Source organism: Macrobrachium rosenbergii, chromosome 33 (genome assembly GCF_040412425.1).
Source record: "Macrobrachium rosenbergii isolate ZJJX-2024 chromosome 33, ASM4041242v1, whole genome shotgun sequence".
Classification (NCBI taxonomy): Eukaryota; Metazoa; Arthropoda; class Malacostraca; order Decapoda; family Palaemonidae; genus Macrobrachium; species Macrobrachium rosenbergii.
Genome location: NC_089773.1, coordinates 5,629,615 through 5,649,908, shown reverse-complemented (window position 1 = coordinate 5,649,908; position 20,294 = coordinate 5,629,615). Strand labels below are relative to the sequence as shown.

At 36.9% G+C, this 20,294-nt stretch overlaps 1 protein-coding gene across 2 annotated transcripts in view; it reads right to left on the bottom strand.

Annotated features, from left to right (window-relative positions):
• Rme-8 (receptor mediated endocytosis 8) overlaps window positions 1-20,294 on the bottom strand; it is a 113,074-nt gene that overhangs the window by 40,864 nt on the left and 51,916 nt on the right. For both annotated transcript variants that reach the window (XM_067133196.1, XM_067133197.1), the window contains 12 exons: window positions 14,806-14,988; window positions 11,209-11,316; window positions 10,951-11,060; window positions 10,045-10,252; window positions 8,310-8,489; window positions 7,980-8,141; window positions 7,028-7,231; window positions 6,258-6,422; window positions 4,371-4,502; window positions 2,756-2,980; window positions 1,989-2,180; window positions 1,659-1,794 (listed from right to left, as the gene is read on the bottom strand). In XM_067133196.1, the coding sequence (XP_066989297.1) occupies window positions 1,659-1,794; window positions 1,989-2,180; window positions 2,756-2,980; window positions 4,371-4,502; window positions 6,258-6,422; window positions 7,028-7,231; window positions 7,980-8,141; window positions 8,310-8,489; window positions 10,045-10,252; window positions 10,951-11,060; window positions 11,209-11,316; window positions 14,806-14,988 (2,005 nt within the window). The remainder of the gene's footprint in view (window positions 1-1,658; window positions 1,795-1,988; window positions 2,181-2,755; window positions 2,981-4,370; window positions 4,503-6,257; window positions 6,423-7,027; window positions 7,232-7,979; window positions 8,142-8,309; window positions 8,490-10,044; window positions 10,253-10,950; window positions 11,061-11,208; window positions 11,317-14,805; window positions 14,989-20,294) is intronic.

Genomic DNA, 20,294 nt, shown 5'->3' with positions numbered 1-20,294 from the left:
TGCACCATGATCCTTTAAAAGTGCCTCTACCATTTAGATACTGACTTGCATCATTTGAATACTGATCCTACCTTATACTAATCTTTAGTATAATGATCCTAGCTCATATACTAATCTTTAGAACATTATTTCTACCTTATATTAATGCTTGGAATGTGATCCTGTTCTAGCAAGTCAAATCCTCCTCTGGAACCACGGTTCATAGCCTCAGGACATTCTTGACTGCTAAATGCTGGCTGGCACAGGTAATGAGTCACTTCTACCCCAGAATTGTGTATTCAGATGCTAACAGTGTGAACCCATCAGCATTTAGAGCTCTCTTAACTGACCATTGTATAGCTCCATTTCATAACTGTTCTTTTTTTCACAGAATTACAATGGCATTCAGTGATTTTTATAAATGCAAAAAAGTTCAATAATAATATTAGGGGTCCTTGACATTATGGACCATCGTGTATAAGTTATTTTAAGTAATATACTTTGTTTTAACACAAATACAGGAGATAAGTTTCAAAATACAAATTGGAAAAATATGGTGAAAATATGCAATATTTATTTTTTTAACACAAGCCCATTACAGTTTCTTAGCTTTTTGTGTTTGCAAGATGCCTGTTTGTAAGAAACAGGCATCCCAACCTAGCATAATTTGAAAAGTCACTTTATAACCATATAGAACAGTGGTTTTCAACCTGGGGGGGCACATCCCCTAAGGGGGCATTAGCAATTTCCAAAGGGGGCACGAGCCCTAGGAAAAAATAAAAAATTCTCTAATTATTTTCATTATTCTCCTAACAAGAGTTGCTAAGAACCAGTGTCAAATATCTCACTAATTCATTCCCAAAAGAATAAAAACACCCCTTCTCTTTCTTTTTTCATTTTCCTTTAAATCTGGGAGGGAATTTTACTCATAGATGCAAGGGGGTTGTGGAGGGAAGGACCAACTCTTAGAGGGGGCATGGTAATAACAAGGTTAAGAGCCACTGATATAAAATAAGGTATATATGAGTTCTTTATTCCTATCCTCTACTGCTAAGCCCAAATGGGTATCCTGAATAGAAGAAGGTGGTAGACACTCACATGACTTTACCAAGAACAATTTTTTCATCCATGTCATTGGGATTTTTGAATCAGGAGCTAGGGCCATTTTGTCACCAGTCAATTTCTTTTGTCTTGTTCTTTGGGGATCAACAGTGGCTTTTCTTTCTGCTTTATTTTCACCCATTTGGTTTTTTACCTCAGATAACAATCTACTGCTTTCTTTAATTTTTACAGGCAGTCCCTGCTTACTGGCAGCATCGGTTAACGACATTTCGGTGTTATGGTGCTCAGCTAGTGATGTCGTTAACCTAATTTTTGGCGCTGGTAAGCGGTTTATCAGCACTGGTAAGTGGTCTATTGGCACTGGTTCTTGTTAGTGGCGCCGTTAAGCAGTTTATCAGCGCTATTATCGCCGATTTTCAGTTAGCGGCGCTCTGCCAAGAACCGAACCTCCGCCATTAACCAGGGACTGCCTGTACTATTTCATATCCACCAAGACTGGGCTAATTATGCACACTAGGTTCCCTAACCTACTGCCTGGCCTCCATTTCGCAAATACGCACACATTTAATCAACTGTCATGAACTACCTCTTCCAGCTAAAGGAAAGTTGTTCCTTACCATCTTTGTAACGTGAAAAAAGAATGCTTTGTGTTCTGATGACTAGAAGAATATTTCGTGGATCGGGCCCATCCACAGAATGCGCTGATCTACTGCAGAGGAACTCATAAGCTTTGTTGACTCTCTCAAATTTGTCCTGAAATTTCAAAGAAAAAATATGACACTACAGCTTTTCCACAACTACAGTATCATCTTTATTATTAGACCTTTGTACCTTTCAGGAAATATAGTCAACAAGAAATGGACACATTAGAGCATTAACTGGTAGCCTCAGTCAGTGTGAGGTCAAATGCAAGGAATGACTTTTTAACCTGAACACCAAAAACTTACTCTTCCATCAGGGTTCTTGTCAGGATGATACTTCTGCGCTAATCTAAAGTAAGCTTTCCTGATCTTTGCATCATCGTGTCTTGACTCTTGCTCAAGCCCTAGCTCAGTAAAGGCATCTTCAACACTCATTGACGAAGGCTGTTTTTCTACCTCGTTACGCCAGGCTGTTAAAACTCTCTTCAATAGGGCAACCTGCAACAAGTAGATGAAATTGCAGTTAACAGGATCAATCATAGAGATATGGCTGAAATACAAAGCTTCCATTTCTGGGAAGGTATTTCCCAAGCTGAAAAGGAAAGAGGGTACTTTGAATATAATTAAAGCCATCAATTTGCTGCGCTAACAACTGACATATGACTGAACAGTCCATCACTAATTCCTGTGACCTGGAGGTATTTGATAATGCATCTAGACCATATAACAAAATTTAAAATATGTCTAATATTGTTCTTAAATGCAAACCCTTTCTTTCTGTACACTGAAATCAGTTAAAATCAAACCAATCTCAAAAATTATTTGTATTTCATTGAACAATACATGGACAACCCTTTTATCAAACCTCAAATATTTAGTTATTCAGAGTCACTACTTGGTTGGAAGGGAGGTCTATATAATTCATACGAAAAACCATGAATCTGAGAGAATCTTTTGCATTTTTGTTTCCCTGCACAAAATCTTAAGGAAAATACTGTAAATTACAGATGAATATGGAACAAGAAATCACAAAAATCAACGCGACGAAATAAAACACTTGCAAGACTTCTTACCGGATCTTTAACTGGCCAATCAGGAAATCTGTCAACATCACATAAGTGTTTGAGGTAGTAAATATCGCAGAAGAGTTCTTGCTCTAGTTGTGGGTATGTGATGTGGGGAATGGCACAATACTGGTACAAGGCTCGGGTGTTGCTCATCAATCGAGGCGTGAAGTCTGCTAAGTGAGATGCCAGTTTTTCTATCATGTGGCGCCTCATTTCATTACTCCAGATCACCTGCCAAAAAGAGAAGGGGTCTTAAATTTTCCAGAGCAATGTAATAAACAGCAATAAAACTCTATAAGAATTCAAATGAATATCTGGAAAACCCAGACATTTGTAACTACCAGAATAGCATCATGCAAAATTATACAAATACCCTGAAATAGCTAAAAAAAACTGTTCAGATTCGAAGAAAACTTGAAAGAATATAAACAGAAATAATAATAAAGAAAATATTATTAAAAGCGTTTAGAGAAGGAAATTTATGCATAAGCACGAGGACCCACAGAGAAAATGTATCTTGAGAGAGACCTAAAAAATCATACCAGATTACTGTACAAACAACTGACTAACGTAACACCAATGATATTCTGTTCTGGCAGTCCAATTACAGGCAGTCCCTGGGTTACGATGGGCTCGGCTTACAACGTTCCAAGCTTACGACGCTCTTCAAATATATTCATAAAAAATTATTTCCAGGGTTACAACGCACATTCTAGGTTTACGACGCTGACAATGCCGATCCAATGGAAGAAATATGGCTCCTAAAAGGGCGGAATGGTAAAACCTTGGAGGTTTTTTGTTAAAAACGCAATAAAAATTCAGTTTACGTTGTTTACAAGACACCCAAATGATTAAAAGTAAGGTTTTCTTACGATTTTCGACGATACTTCGGGTTACGCGAACGTAACCTGTCATAAACTGGGGACTGCCTGTAGTAGTGAATTGCAGGCATATCCAGTATGCCTGATGATCCTCCTCGTGAGAGCAGCAACCTTATCAACTTAACTTGTCCTCATCCTGATCCATCCTAACATGGATATGGTTAAGGACGCAAACAGAGGTAGGGGATGAGGAAAAAAGCAGGAGAGGATGTACAATAGGCATGCAAGGCATTTTGAACATGACAAAAAAATGAAAGAAGAGGGCTTACAGATTTCATATAAAGTTACTGATACTTCCACCACAAAAGAAAGTAAGTTTGTATTTCAACAGTCTACTTGGATTAGGAAAGGAAGCACATCAGAAGAGTGAATGAGAGGTAAGTATTTGTTACCATCATATTTCACAATAACCTTTATTATACACACCTAGGCAAACCTAGCATTTACTCATCAGATCTATAACGTTACTGTCATTTTAGGGCATTCTTCCTTAACTGGATGGATTCTTCTCTTGCATTTACAAACCTAGTACTGTACTGTACTGCATCATTCGCTGCATCACTTAACAAAACGTGTTACTTTTTCCAGTAAAAGTAATTGGTAGAGAAAGGCATGTTAAGAGCCAATTTCTGACATATTTTTACTTTATAACTCCAATGTTTAGAAATATACATTTTTAAGTAATTTAAAATTATCTTTAAATGACTATATTTATCTACAAAACTGGTCATGATACAAACCTCAGGAGTGTCAAATTCTCCCAGGAAAATTTCTGCAAATTTATCTGCTCCATAGTTCTCTAAATAACAAACCATAGCCTCAGGCAGTATTTGGCCAAGAATACTTTGCTGCATAATATCCCCTCCAGCATTCTGAAAAAGAAAGACATAAGGAAATCTTGAGTCAATGAACTTTAAGTTACACACATAAAGTAGTGCTTCTAAGCATAATAAAACTTTTATGTGTGTCATCCTTAAGTCATGCAAGTCCCACTGTGATTAGATTGATTACTAGTTCCATTAACTGTATTAACAAAGAAAATATTAAACTCAATTTGCTTCAAAATAAACTAAATGACAGAACAGATAGCAAGTCTGAATTACAGAGAGAGAGGTATATTTACATCGTTACACAAACAATTCGAGAAACAACAACTGAGGTTTATTTACATCGTTACACAAACAAGTCGAGAAACAGCTGTTTTGCACTTTTGATGGATTTTACTTTAACATAAAGCATGTTAGTTTACTTTTGTGTATCCATTTTACATTTATGCACAAAAATAAAAATAATTTTTCCATTAATACATTAGTTTCTTTTAGCAACTATAAGATTACTTCCCTCATTCTTTCGCTAGTAGGCTCAATCAGATGATTTTGAGAACGTAAGCATAACAAATGGTGGGATAATCTTTTTTTTATACATATTATGATGATGATATATCAATAGAATAACATAGTATAAATGAATTCTGTAAGTAAAATAGCAGTTTTGTTACCACTACCTCCATCTTAAATACAGCTGTAATAGCCTATTTCAACTTTTGCAAATGGATACAGCGAGTGTAATAATACCTAGGCTAGCCTTGGTCTATAGTTTACACATGCACATTTTTATCTTGTGTATGGTAATACAATACGGTAACAACTGATAAGGAAGCTGCTGTATAAAAATGCATTAATGGTCATAAAACCGAGGTAGACGGTGGGTCATGCTCAAGGTAGGCTGTGGGTATACACAGGTAGACTACCTGCCTACTAAACTGAGAGAAAAAGTAGGGGTTGTATTTTTTTTCAGCATATTTATGCAGTATATTTTGTAACAAACATGGGGAAAAAGGTAGATAATTGCCTTTTGCATAAAGTTTTCAGTTTAAAGTTTGATACTTGTTTACAGTTATGTGGTACTGACAAGGTTAGGCGAGGAAGGGTGCGGAGTTGCCCTTGAACACCTGCAGATTTTTTTAGTCGCCATTAGTTCTGGATTTCGCCATTATCCAACGGACCCTTGACTCTATTAATCCAGATAATTGCTGGATTACTTTTTACCATCAAATGTCATGTCATCAGAGATTATTAAAAAAAAATTACAGAAAGAAATGAAAATAGGCTAGAAATCACCCCAGAGTTAAATACATAAAGAGCTCAATGTAGTAATAATAATAATAATAATAATAATAACAATAATAATAATAAATCAAGGTCAGGCCAGATTGACAAATGGTAGTGGCTCAGACAATGACTCAGCCACCAACTTTCAGGGACTGTCGGAGGCATTGATTTACCTGAAGCTTACGCTAGTGGCTTTACCATTTCAAGTCCAACTCTCCTGACTTAAAGCAAGAACTAACTTAACTATCCCAGAAGCTGACTGGGTAAGTACCATTTTTCCATACTTATGGCTAATAACTTGTGTAACCATATGAAATATATTCTGTAAATACTTTTTTGACGCCTAAATAAGTGCAAATAATTTAATTACACATAATACGTACAGCATTTCAGAAACAAAAAATTCTTGGAATAATTAGTAATCCTACATCATCTCATACAAAAATATGAATTATCTGCACTTGCTGTATAGAGATAAAGTAGTATTATCAGCATACATTGTAATGATTACCATACCTCCTCTGCTCTAAATGCCTGCTGCATGTGAGACATGTGAAGGAAACGACCAATAGGGAGAACGTTGGAACCGGTATACATGAGTATGAAGAAAAACACGCCCGTAGTGTACAGTGTGGACAGATGTGGATTATCTTGCATGATCTCAACCATTAATGTTGCCACCTGTTTGAAGATATTATAAGAGCATTACAATTGAATACATTATACTTTAATTACTTGCCAGTAGGCAAAAAATTTCACAATATATAACACATCTTTCCTACTGAAATGAAAGAACATATTAGGGAAGTATTTGGGGTGGTTATTAAGTACCCTTTCCATAGAGCTTTGTATATTAGGCGTTCTGCATCAAAAGGGCCTCTCGCCACAAAAATTTTTTTTGAGTTATTAGCAATCAAAGGTTTGGAAATTCAACCAGCTCTAATTTCTTTATTTTTCAAGATACAAAGTTGAATTTTGTATGAGATGAAGTATTTGCGATCAGGAATAGAATAGTATGCAGGAAAGAAATTATAGTTCAACCTCGCCCCCTTTTTTTGGAAAAAAAAAAAAAGGGAATCATTTTAAAGCTGATCAGGCAGAAAATGCCATTTTCAAAAATTGGGGGGAAAGGCCCTTCTCCTAATACTGAACATCTGATATCTGAAGAGAGTATCTACTTCTCTCTCTGTAACAGCCCAACCATCACAGCTGACACATTTAGTTGCCTCATGATGGGTGATGACCATGGAATTCATGAAAACAAATCGTATTTTAACATCACAAACCTTTTCCACTAGAACCGGATCAAAGGTGAGCAGCAACTGGACGATGTGTGGTAGAGACAAAGGATCTGACAGCAGCCTCTTGATTCTTGGCAAGGGCCGAATGACGGCGCCATCACCTGTTCTTGAAGGGTAGTATCTACACATGGTGATGAGCATGTTAAGGATGAGTGTGCCAAGATCACTTTCTGTCATCACTGCAGTTCCCTGATCAAAGAATTGAAATCAGCACAAAAATCATAAAAGCTCCACTCAACAAAGAAATAATCAGATTAAGAAAAGATGTGGTTTTTAGAATTCCCAGCTAGTTCTTTATCTTGGAACAACATCACCACTGATATCAGCCTAGCCCAGTGGTTCACAACTTTTTTTGGCCATGCCCCACCTAATCACCTTTAAAATCTTGATGCCCTGTGGTGATATATAATTCTTATATTCACATGGAGGAAGCCTAAAAGGCCATTAACTTGGTCTAAACATTCTCGAATTGCCCACATTGGGAACCACTGGCCTAGCCCATATCCTGAGGCCCAATATCTGTCAAAAAAATAAATTCCTCAAAGAACAGAACAATATTTGAGTATAATGGATTAGGATTATTATACAGGTATTCTTAAGTAATAAAGAAGCTGTAAGACGACAGGTGACTCAAAGGTAAACGTAATGCGAAAACTCTTTACCAAATTATTAAAATGTCTATTTGTCCCATCACGAACAGGCTTTGTTTCTACATCAGTACAGTAAAAAAAAAAAAAAGTTGAAAATATGACATGAAAAGTAGCGGTCATTTCTTAATCTCCTTTTCAAAAAAATGCTTATGCATACCAACAGAATTAAAAAAATTGCACCTTATTCTTGCATAAATAAGGATATACTGTATTTTGAAGCCTGTAAAACTAGGAAAAAAAGGATTATAAACCCAATGCAATCACTCCTATTGAACAATCATACTTACAGTGGCAGCAAGTGACCATTTCAGTTGAGGAATATTACTCAGAGGATGCCATCCATCCATTCCCTGTGCCCAACAAAGTGTCTTCAAAGTTAGTGTATTGTTGGCCCAAAATTCTTTCAGATCTTTGAAACTAAAGGGACCTGCCCTCTCTTTGTTGGTGCCCTGTTCAAAATGAAACTAAATTAGTTTACAATGTACCTCAACGAAGACCAGAGGAAATTCACTTTGACCGAGGACATTTTGTGTATAATCTCAATTTGCTAATTCTATAGTCTTTCAATACAAGTTTTTCTTCCTACAAAACCAAAAATGTAAGTAAACATGACTTACTTGGTAATACCATTCCTTTTCGGAGTCCCTTGCCATGTCTGGCGATGCTTCTATCACATTGGTCTGAGTTGGCATTATTGCTCTGCTAACATGCAGGTGGGCAAGGGTCAGCAAGTCTGCTAAAATACGAACCCCACCAGCTTCCACAATTTCTCGAACATTTGACTTCTCTAATATAAGCTGCAAAAAAAAAATAATTTTGTATAAAAATGTAGTCATAGGATAACTTATGTAACATAATTAGCAAAAATATGAATGAATAAATTAATGTTATTCATAATAAATCACAATTTATGGAATAAGCCACAGGTGTTTACTAGCGATTCTCCCAAGGCTTCCTTACTTTAGCACTACCACCCCTCTTCCTCAACAATCTTACTAATTAAACACAAGAAATATATTTTCTTCTGCTCATAATCGTCCTTTTCATTTTACAAGAGTTTTTCAAAACTACTGTTTGCCAGTAAACAATAATTATATTACAGTAACAGGAATAGTATAGCGACCACAACAGTGTAACTGAATACGTACTTCTAAATGATTTTTACAAAATTTTCTTCACTCATGTCCCTGCCATTTCCTTTAGTACAGTCAAGGTCCAAGTAGGAGAGATAATGAGAACTTTCATACATTTGTAAGCGTGGTGGGTTCAGGAGGTCATTTGCCAGAATTTAGCTTCACTTTTATCCATCACCATACGTTCCTTCTTGTTTAAGGGGGAAAATTAACCTAAATCCAATTCATATTTTGCTGCATTTCACTCTCATATCTAAATGAATGCAACACATCCTAATGAGCAGTGACAACTGACTCTAATAGGCTTCAACTTGCCAAATTTCATTACTTACTGTCATAATAAAATTATTTCCTGCTTAACAGAGAAAGCAAACAATTCCATATCTAATTTTTTATTATAAATGACTTCACCACCACCCTTCACACTGTTGTCTTCAAGGTAACATTACAAAAAACACTGACTACATTATTCAATACAGCAAGGGACTTTTATTGACATCCATTTGATGCACCGTTGTGCTGGATGTACCGTGATTCATAATCTTCATCTGTGTATGCATGCACATCTATAATTACAGGCAGTCTCCAGGTCATGACGGGCTTGGCTTATGACGTTCTGAGCTTACGACGCTCTTCAAATATATTTATCAAAAATTATTTCCAGGTTGCAACGCATGTTCTGGGTTTACGACGCACACGATGGCAATCCGACAGAAGAAATATGGCGCCAAAGGACAGAATGGTCAAAATTTGGAGGTTTATTGATGAAAAACTTAATAAAAATGCAGTTTACGTCATTTACAAGATGTCCAAATGATTAAATGTAAGGTTTTCTTACAATTTTTGATGATATTTCAGGTTACATCGATTTTCGGCTTACGATGCGCCGTCGGAACGGAACCCGTCATAAACCGGAGACTGCCTACACACACATGAACCTTATTATGGAAAACTATGGAGTCAGTGACCATTTCCCCCTAAGCCTCTCCCTCTTTTCTACGGACATTTACCAAATGCAGTCAAGTATTATACTAAATATACATTATATACAGACACCACCCTACTTACGAACATTCAGAGCAAAAAAGGGAGAGTAAGAGATCTTTACCCAGTTTACACCGTGGTCTGTAATTGTTTAAAAATGTGTTTACTTATTGTTTTCAACTTGATGAAACCCATCACGACCAGCAAAAATAAAAAATAAATAAACTGAACTTACCTTATTCAAGAAAAGGAGCAATCTATCCCTCTCTAGTCTGTCACAGGTACGAGACAGCATCGTCACTATGTATCTCGTGTCATTAAACTGACCGACTTCTTTGTGATGCAAGCCATACACAAGTGCCATAGCCTGAAGACACAAGCACTTCATAGCCACTTTTGGAGTGAGTAGGAATCTATGGTAGAGGTCATTAAAGAATTCATATCTGCAACATAAATCATCACAAAGAGAAATGAATAAAATATGCTTAGAGAGCAAGGCACTGTACATTTCATGGGATAAAATTTAATGTTTTGCAAATGCAAGGGTACTTGAGGGCCTGGTACACATTTCAAGATTATGATAATGACAAAAGACTTGTGGAAACTTTGTTTTACATCCACATGTTTTAGACGTTTGTGACCTAGTTACCCTGGACCTTAAAGGGCTTTTCATACTGTTTTGGATTCCCTTGCCATGTGCTTCCTTCAGCTCTTCTTCAGACGCAAACAGTTATCATCCCAGAAAAGTTTTTGTTTCATGAAAATATGAGTCATTAAAGGAAAATCTGCAATGAACTACATATCTGTAAAGCCAAAATTCCTCTCTACTTTCCTTCCTACAATTATCTAAGATCACACATGACCAAAGGCATTTCTGTGACAAAACCAAGGAGCTACCACAAAATAAATCATTTACAAAATTTTAAAAAATGATTAAAGAGAAGGCAGTTCTTCACTACAAACATTTTTATAAAATAAACAATGATATATCTATTGAGGATGCTTTAAGAGATCACAGATGGAAGTATGAAGCAACCATCTCGTGAATCCAATAACTTTCAAAAATTCCACACAGAGCTACAGAACTATTGGTAAAAATACAAGAGGGCACCAAACCAAAACAAAGCAAGAGAACACTTACGACTTTCTGATCGGCGAGTCTTCTTGGGATGCCGTACTCTCCTGTTCTAACAATATCCTTAGGTAGTAATCTCCAATCTTAATCTCATCTTTTAAAGAGGGATACGACACCTTTGAAATCAAACATAAAAATGTTTACTGCTAATATTTCTAAACAACTGACAATCAAACTTTTTGACGAGTATGTGCACAATGGCCATGTTTCTACATCTTAATTCTTAATGTGTAAACTCTGAAGTAATTATGTATGACACAGTACCTCAAATTCATGATGGTTCCAAGCTATCACAACTGACGACCTGATGTCTCTGTCCTCGTTGAAGGCTCGCATCTCCGATTCTAAGGCTACTCGCAGCTCTTCTCTTGTCTGTTGGAAAATCGGAATTTTTCTTACTACTGGATAAAAGTTTACGGTGTTATAAGTCTCTCTACAATGGAAATTACATTAACCAATCAAAACAGCCTTTGCATAACTCTTTGTTGCCCACAAAAAAGATATACAGTAAATATCAATTTACTGACACTTGACAGCAGCCAAAACATATCCCATATAAGAAATTAGCTGAGACTGTTCAAAAGCTGGAATATACTTTGAGAGTGCTTGGGTATACAATGAAATGAGAAAAGCAATAGTCTATTAAGAGAAGCAGGTATGGAGAGGGGTATTCATGGGAATGGAACCAGATGATAGTTAAGGTAGTGCTGGCACAAGACATGAATACTGGAAGGCCTTGTCTTTACGGTATCTCACACACTGTAGGGGTATTCTATTTTGCAAGAGCTTGCTTTAAAGCACAGTATTAATCTTATAGGCTTGCTTCATATGAACGTTTGCTCAATATGCATACTGTAGTAATAATCTAAATGTCGGAAACAATAATGGAAAAAGGTTAACCATCAAATAAGCTTTGGATATGACTCTCATGGGGAACTGTAAACAGCCCTGGAGGTTCTTTGTAATATTTCTTTTGCCTTTTCACTCATCAACCTTTCCCTTCCTTTGGTCTCACCCTACAGAACTGTCATCTCTAACTTTACCTCACTCTATTTTCACTTCCCCTTAATAATTTGGCCATCCAATGAGCTTTATACATCTACAAATATGGCTGTAGTCTCATTAAATAAACTTGTAAGATTCATAACTGTGGTATCCTATGAGATTTTGTCCAGAAAACACAAACACAACTGGTAATCAGTAGCTGACCCACTATCTTGCTGTTGGTAACTGAACAAACTGATCTAGTTCGAGTCAAATTCTTTCTAGCCTGAAAAAGGATCAATTTCTCAGCCCCAGAAGTGAAGCAGAATTTAAACTAATGGACAACTGCAACCAAGTTAGGATGTGGGAGAGGCAAGATACAACGTGGCTTATTGACACTGCACAAGAAAATATTTGTAGCACCCATTTTTTCAAACCTCTTTGGGAATAGCAAACGTGCCAAAACAATGTGTATTTTCCTAGGTATACAAACCAAAGCCTTTCAGATATAGAGTATCCTTCAGTGCATGAGCTGGACTGGCTGTGTACTGACTAAAGGGTGGTACCTAACTGATGCTACTCCCTATCCTTCAGACCCATACTCTGAATGAAAAATTACAGGGAAAAAAAGGAAGCAGGTTGACTAGGTGGGTTACTTCCAGTGCCTACAGGGATACAAAACACAACACCTTTCATATATAGAGACTGCTGCTTAGGAGGTGGGTAGTATACCAACCTTCGCAGGTGGAACAGAATGCCTCTGTGGAGGAAAATGGCAATGGTGCCACTTTGCTGGCGCTGCCCTGATTAGTGTACATATTGATTACATGCTGAACAAACCAGTCTCATTTAAGACACATCAAAAAATAAAATTCATATATTAAATGTGGTGGAGGGATATTTGAGACAATATGGGCTCTTGCGATGTTTATCGGTTTCGCTGGCAAGAAGAATGTGACCTGGACGTCTGTTATTCAACATTTTTCGTGTACATACGATCTTTTGCGATGTTTAACAAATCTCGCAGGTGGAAAGTATGTGTCTTGAGTGTTTGTTAATTCAGCAATTTGAGTACGGTCATCTTTGGTCTAAATAAATGGCAGTGTCATCTGGATGGGTGGAGAGTTCCGTTCATCAGTGCTCTAGTTCGAAAGCTCCTAGAAGTTTGGTGGGTTTGAGGTGGGTTTCTAAGTGAACATTGAACTAGTTAACACCACAAATGGCTGGAATTACCACTGAATAACGCCCATGACTGTTGTAACAGAACAAATCCCAATATGAAGCGATGACCAAACAATCCACTGGCAAAAGAAATGAAGGAGCCTTATGATAGCAGTGACAAAACAAATCCAGTGGGCAAAAACCTCACAAAACATGTAATTACAGTTGACCGCCCAGTATTCGCGGGGGGTGCGTACCACAATCCCCCATGCGAATAGCTAAAATCTGCGAATACCTGACACCCCTCTAAAAACATTTATAACTGCCTATTTTGATAGTTTGGACACCAAAAAGCCCCTCTAAAAATGCTTATACTTAAGTATTTTAATAGTTTTATCACAAAAAGTGCATTTAGTCATGAAAATCATATGAAAATACAGTAATTAGTGAATATTTCTCTATGGAAAATACCACGAATACGAGACTTATCCACGAATAATGTGTACATGCATATGTTCCACAGAAAAATCCGCAAACAGGTGAAGCCACAAATCTGGAACCACGAATAGTTGGGGGTCCACTGTATTCATTACTCAACAAAAAGCACAATCACAATGGAAAAAGCTAACAGTTAAAAACAAAACGTAAAAAGATGATAAAACTTGGGAGAGCAGCTTGGAGGACATCTGCACACAACAAAGCCATGTGGGAGAATGACATTTAGTGGGAAAACAAGAGTGGGTCAAGTTGGTGTGACTCAAGAGCTGATGCACAAAATAAGGCTATGATTAATGTGATTATAATACACAACTGAAGAGATGGAGAATTCAGGCATTCCTGAAACAACATAAGGGTAGAGAGATGACTCCAAATATGTTAATTGTTGAAACTATGTGCAATAACAATGCCACTCTTGCATTATACAAACAATGGTATTGCACTAAATAAGAGTGGGCTTATCAAACTTGGTAAGGAGGAACTCTGCCTAAACACTTACTTCCAGAAACAAGAGTTTCTCATAAAACAACCGTAATACTTGGATTTATGACACTGAAGGTCAGACAAATTTGTCCTGATGCCTGAAATATTTGGGAAAATGACCTTACTTTTTATCATCAAAATGATAATATTACCTTTACTTGAAATCTTCCAAGATTCTATGTATTTTAACAAGAAAATATGTTTTTCAGGTGAAGCTAAAGGTATACAATAGGCAGTCAAACAGTTTACGGCGGGGGCTCTGTTCCCAACAGTGCGCCTTAACCTGAAAAATGCCATAAACTGGAACATTATCATAATAATGGGGTGCCGTAAGCGCCATAAACCCAGGTACGGCTCTGTAAAACCACTTACATTGGCGTAAAATAAGTTAATGACAGCGTGAGCCAAGCGCCGTATCTCGGAACGCCACAAACTGAGACTGCTGTAACCCGCGGACTGCCTGTATTTGGTTTAATACCACACTTAAAATGGTTCGTGTTTCGTGGAATTGTTTAATCCTGGAACACAGAATGACATAATGGTCCTGAGGCATATTAAATGGCATTCACTAACCCAGCTCAGGTCACAGTTGGTTCACAGTTCCTACCCGACAGGCTTTTATTTTTCTAGTTAAGTCAGTGCCAGCCGCAGCACGTCTTGCACCGAGTACTCCACCTATGAAAGTGTAGGTTCGTACTCCCGTTGGAACAAACTTCAATCAAGAAACAAAGTTACCTTGTAGTTCCATATAAGATTTGGAAGAGCATGATCTCTGTTGAAATGGTAATAAAACAAAGGCCAGTTCGCCGTTATCTTCAACTTCTCACGTCTTTTCCTTAGAACCAACGGCCTCTCTCGAAATTTCTCCTCGGCAGTTTTTTCTTTCTTCATACGTGATCGCCAGTGTTGCAAGGCAAACTGCAAGACAAATCACCTGATTAGATGGAAAATGACACCATTCATTATAATAATTAAAGAAATTCCTAAAAGGTTCCTTTGTTAACCAGTAGTGACTGAGAGATACTCAAATGACTTACAACACAGAAAGGGAAAGATCTCTCGTTCTTTTTTTTACGTTAAGTGCATTAATGGTTGGCAATCAATTTGAAACTAATGTTCTTTAAAAGTATGAATTACAAGTTATCTGGTAATAGCTTTTACAAGCAAAATATAAATGTTTTCTTAGTTATGAGGACTTACAAGATAATGTTCAAATTATTCTACTTTTACTAAGGAAGTAAACCACACAAAGACATTTTGTCAAATGGATTTAAAGTAAATCTTGTTGAATGCAGTACTAAAAGAAAACTAAATAACATGTTTATAGAATAGCCTTTAGTAGCAAGCACAATTCAGATAATGTATAAAGCAATCCATAAAACAGTTCTTACGCTTACAAAGATAATGTACATCACCTTTTAAATATGCCGACTTTAACCACAAAACTCCTTATTAAAAGTCATCTCAACAAATACAAATACAGTTGGTTACATCATTAAATTCACAGATAAAAAGCATCCTTACTTGTGCTCTGAAATTACAGTGGACCACCGCCTATTCGCAGCTTAACCTATTTGTGGATTTCTCTGTGGAACGATTATACACATTATTCGCAGAAAATTCGTCCATTCGCTGTATTTCTCATAGAGAAATATTCACAAATTACTGTATTTTCATATTTTCATGACTAAATGCACTTTTCTGTGGTAAAACTATTAATATGTTCAGGTATAAGCAATTTTAGAGTTTTTTTTGGTGTTTGAACTATCAAAATAGGCAGTTATAAACATTTTTAGAGGGGTGTCAAGCGTTTGTGGATTTGAACTATTCGCGGGGGTTAGTGGTATGCATCCCCCACGAATACCAGGGGTCGACTGTACTTATCAACACAACTGCAATCATGATGCCACCTATGTTAGTAAAAGCCAATGTCATTTGAAAACTCAAGACTTCAGAAGATGAGGATATACCAGTGGGACCTGGCCATCATTTAACTGGACCTTCTTTTGGTAGCATCAGAAATCATACTTGGTAAAAAAGAAAACAGTAAAGTACAGTCGACGCCCGGGACAAGGGGTTAGGTACCACAATCCCCCGTGAATCGCTCAAATCCACGAATACTTAAAACCCCTCTAAAAACACTTATAAATGCCTATTTTGATAGCAAAATGCTTACACCTGAAAATGCTTATACCTGAATTTTAATAGTTTTATCACAAAAAGTGCATTTAGTCACGAAAATGATAAGATACAGTAATTTGTGAATATTTCTCTATGAAAAATACAGCAAATAGGCAAATTTTCTGTGAATAATGTGTTTATATGATCCACACAGAAATCCACGAATAAGTGAAACTGTGAATCTGGAACCACAAATAGGTGGGGGTCCACTGTACAGACAAAACTTTGAAATAGTATATTTCTCCGAGTTTTGTAATAACAGAACTTGGCAAACTGGAAATCTTGACCATCGATCAACATCATCTTTGTCCCTACGACTAAACTGGCACTGAACCATTTACATTATTATAGCTTTTATTCTCTAAATGTATGTACGTGGAACAGCCTCCCAGAGGAGGTCACGCAACTGGAACTTCAGAAGTTCAAGCGAAGGTGCAATACGTTACTACCCTAATATTATTCTCCTTGCATTTTAATCATTTTCATCTCTTTGTTAATTTATTAATTTTTTTTCTTTTTTGATAAGTGGGGTCTCTTCTTTCTGTATTTCCCTTTACCTCATCTTACTACTTCCTAATGAAAACCAAAGTTTTAGGAAGCTTGAATTTCAAGTCAATGGCCCCTTTGGTGGGCTTTTTCCATATGAATGGGTTTCATCCTCTGAATATAATAATAGTAATAATTTGTGGTAATTTTCTACTCAAGTACCATACAGTGTAAATAATCAAGCAGTTTTTCTGTCAAGAAGACTCCGGGAATAGGTGAAAGAGTACAAATGTGTTAGTAAAGGACTGTATGGGTAAAGTAACCTGTGGAAGGAGAAATGAAAAGATTGAGAGATTCATTTTGGAAGAGTGAATCTATGCCCGATTGGTTTTGGAGATCATGAAAAGGTGGCTGGGCTAGGTGATTTAGAATAGAATAGAGTATAGAACTTAGGCAAAATCCAAGCACTGGGACCTAAGGGGGCATTCAGCACTGAAAGGGAAATTGACAGTAAGAAGGTTTGAAAGATGTAACAGGAAGAAAACCTCGCAGCTGCACTTTGAAACAATTGTTAGAGAGGGTGGAAAGTCAGATGGAAGGAAGAGAATATGAGCTGAGGTACAGTAAAAAGAATGAAAGAGGTTGCAGCTAGGGGCTGAAGGGACATAGCAAAGATCCCAAGTAAAGCCTACAGAGTACCAGATGGCACTAGGTGATTTAATTACAAATGTGAAAGTCGAAGAAAGAGATGATGTTCCTGGTATGTACAGTACAAGGAGGTATGGAGTTCCTGGTGTAAATAAGAATGGAGAACATCTTGTGTTTATGTTTGGAAAGAGATCGAGTGCTGGAAATACGCAGTTTTCAAACGACATTTCTAAATAAACATAGATATATATAGATAAATGTAATATTTTATAAAATTTATATAATATGCACACACATATATATATGTATATTATATAATACAGGTAGCCCCTAGTTATCGGCAGGGATCCATTTTGATGGTGTGATGATAAACGAAAATCGGCGATTTTTGGCACCGATAACTGGAGATTGGTGCGTCTGTTAGGTATGTATCAGCGCCAATACCCGATTATCGCTGCCAAAAATTGCCGATTTTTGTTGATAGATAAGCCCCAAAAAACCTGATCACTGATAACCAAGCCCGCTGATAACTGGGGACTGCCTGTATATATATATATATATTATAAATATATATGCAGTAATCTCTCGATGATCCCGATCACCATTATCTGGAACTTGACATTATCCAACACACCCAGAACAGAGAGAAATTCCTAGAATTTTAAAGCTTTTCACCAAAAATGTTGTTTTCAGTAATTCTAATGTTAACAATTTGGTAATATAAAATTCTCCTAAAGATGTTTCTGGCTGCATCTATGAAATTCCTTGTAAAAAGTGTGATAAAATATATTATGGACAAACTGAAAAATCACTTTCACAACGAAGCAAACAACACCAATATTCTGTGAGAACTGGCCAAATATCAAATGCATTATTTGTACATATGAGAGATTTAGATCATCCTATTAACTGGAGTGAAGCAAATCTTTAGTCCCATGTAACGACACAGTTAAAAGGAATACCACTGAATCTTGTTTTATCAAGTCAAATAATGGAAGTGTTCTAAATTTAAGTCTTGATTTGTCTAAACTTGATGCCTTCATAATTAAAAATGTTGTTGATAAATATAAGCAACAAAATTAGAATTCAGCTTTATACGTTTCTGGATTTTGAATGGGTAAGATTCTGCATCTCTTATGGTTAAGTATGTGGTTTTAGTTTGTGACTGCTTGATCCCAGATTATCCTGGATTATCTTTCTGTTTATTACCCTTTGACAATTAACCATCTGTCATTCCTGATCTTTTTGTTTACCTTGCAACCTTGTTTTCAACTGTGTCTCATTTGTGACCCGACAATGCGTGAATAAAAGTGAAAGTGCTTGGTACCAAACTTCTGCCTGTCATTTCCCTGTGAGATTTGCTTATATATGATATATATTAACTGACTTATATAGAAATTCATGTTTGAGACATAACGGAAAATCTGCTAGTTGTTTGTATGTATTTGTGATCAGAGGGTAACGAACAGATACTGCTGATTTGTCGAACACCGTATGATCGCTGGGGTTTGGTGTGGGCAATTCAAATGAGTGCCTTATATCGAAGACCCTTATTGGTTCCTTTCAATTACAAGAGACCAATCAGCTGAGGTCTATGACCTAAGCAAGTTCAGTGTGAAAAGTTAATGATCAGTAGGGGATTAGTGGTTGACTGGTTGGGGCACGTCTCTAAGACAGCGATTGGCGCGTCACCTCAGAGTACCTTTCAATTACAATTGCATGATTAAGTAGCGTAATATTAGCAACAGGGCCCTGTGTAACTATTAAGGAAAATACATGTGTTAATTGTATCCTCCGCATTTCATATGTACTGGTAGAACCTTTATATGACCGAGAATCAGGTCATATATAGATTTTATAAAATTTGAAAAAAGTGCTTTCCAGTGGTTGGCAATGCTGCATGGGCTTCAGGAAAAGGTATGTAACAATTCTTACATTCATAAACAGACTGAGAACGGGTTTCGAGGGGTGGCGGAGGCCTTGAGAAATTTCCAAGGTGGGGGTGGGTCAGGCTGGGTGCCACAGAAGATGAGGAGCAGTAAAGCTGCATAGAACTCACTCAGAGAAGGGGTTGTTTTGGAAAGTGGGTGGAGTCAGGGAGCAGTTTCCTTGGCTGGGAAATGGTGGGGATACAGTGTTGGATGGGTGAAGATCAGTATTAGTGTTAACTATAAACAAGTAAAAAATGTGCCAAAGAAACTTTGGCGCAATCGAGTTTTCTGTACAGCATATAATGCTGTATAAAACTAATAGCTACGACCTCACAACGCGCAGTTACTCCTCAGATGAGGTGGAGTGAAGGTGTGTCACATGCCTCCAGAAAGCACTGCCAGACTCACAAAACCTTAACCTTAAATAAAATAAAAACTACTGCAGAGGGCTGCAATTTAGTATGTTCGATGATTGGAGAGTGGATGATCAACATACCAATTTGTAGCCCTCTAGCCTCAGTAGTTTTTAAGATCTGAGGGCAGACGGAAAAAGTGCCGAAGGACAAAGCTGTCACAATAATTTCTTTTACAGAAAACTAAAAAGATAAAGACACTTTAAAAGTGTTTAAATGACAGAAGAATAATACAAGCATGAGAAGACACTTTAAAGTGTTTAAACGATAGAAGAATACTGAATATCAAAAGTGAAAACAAACCCAATGATGACTGAAAAGGAAGCAAAGGAAAAAGTACACTAAGGAAAATAGCCATATGGATATTGTGGCAGTGGGGATGAAATCAATACTATAAAAAATGTATCAAATGAAACACATGGTGTGACAAAAGATGCCCAGAATTGCAAAATATAGGTGAATTGCAGGATTTCACAGGGGGAAAAGGGTTAGGGGTACTGTACCATGTGGTGTAAGGTTAGGCCTTGGGGGAGGCAGCGCATTACTATTACCTTACAGAAACACT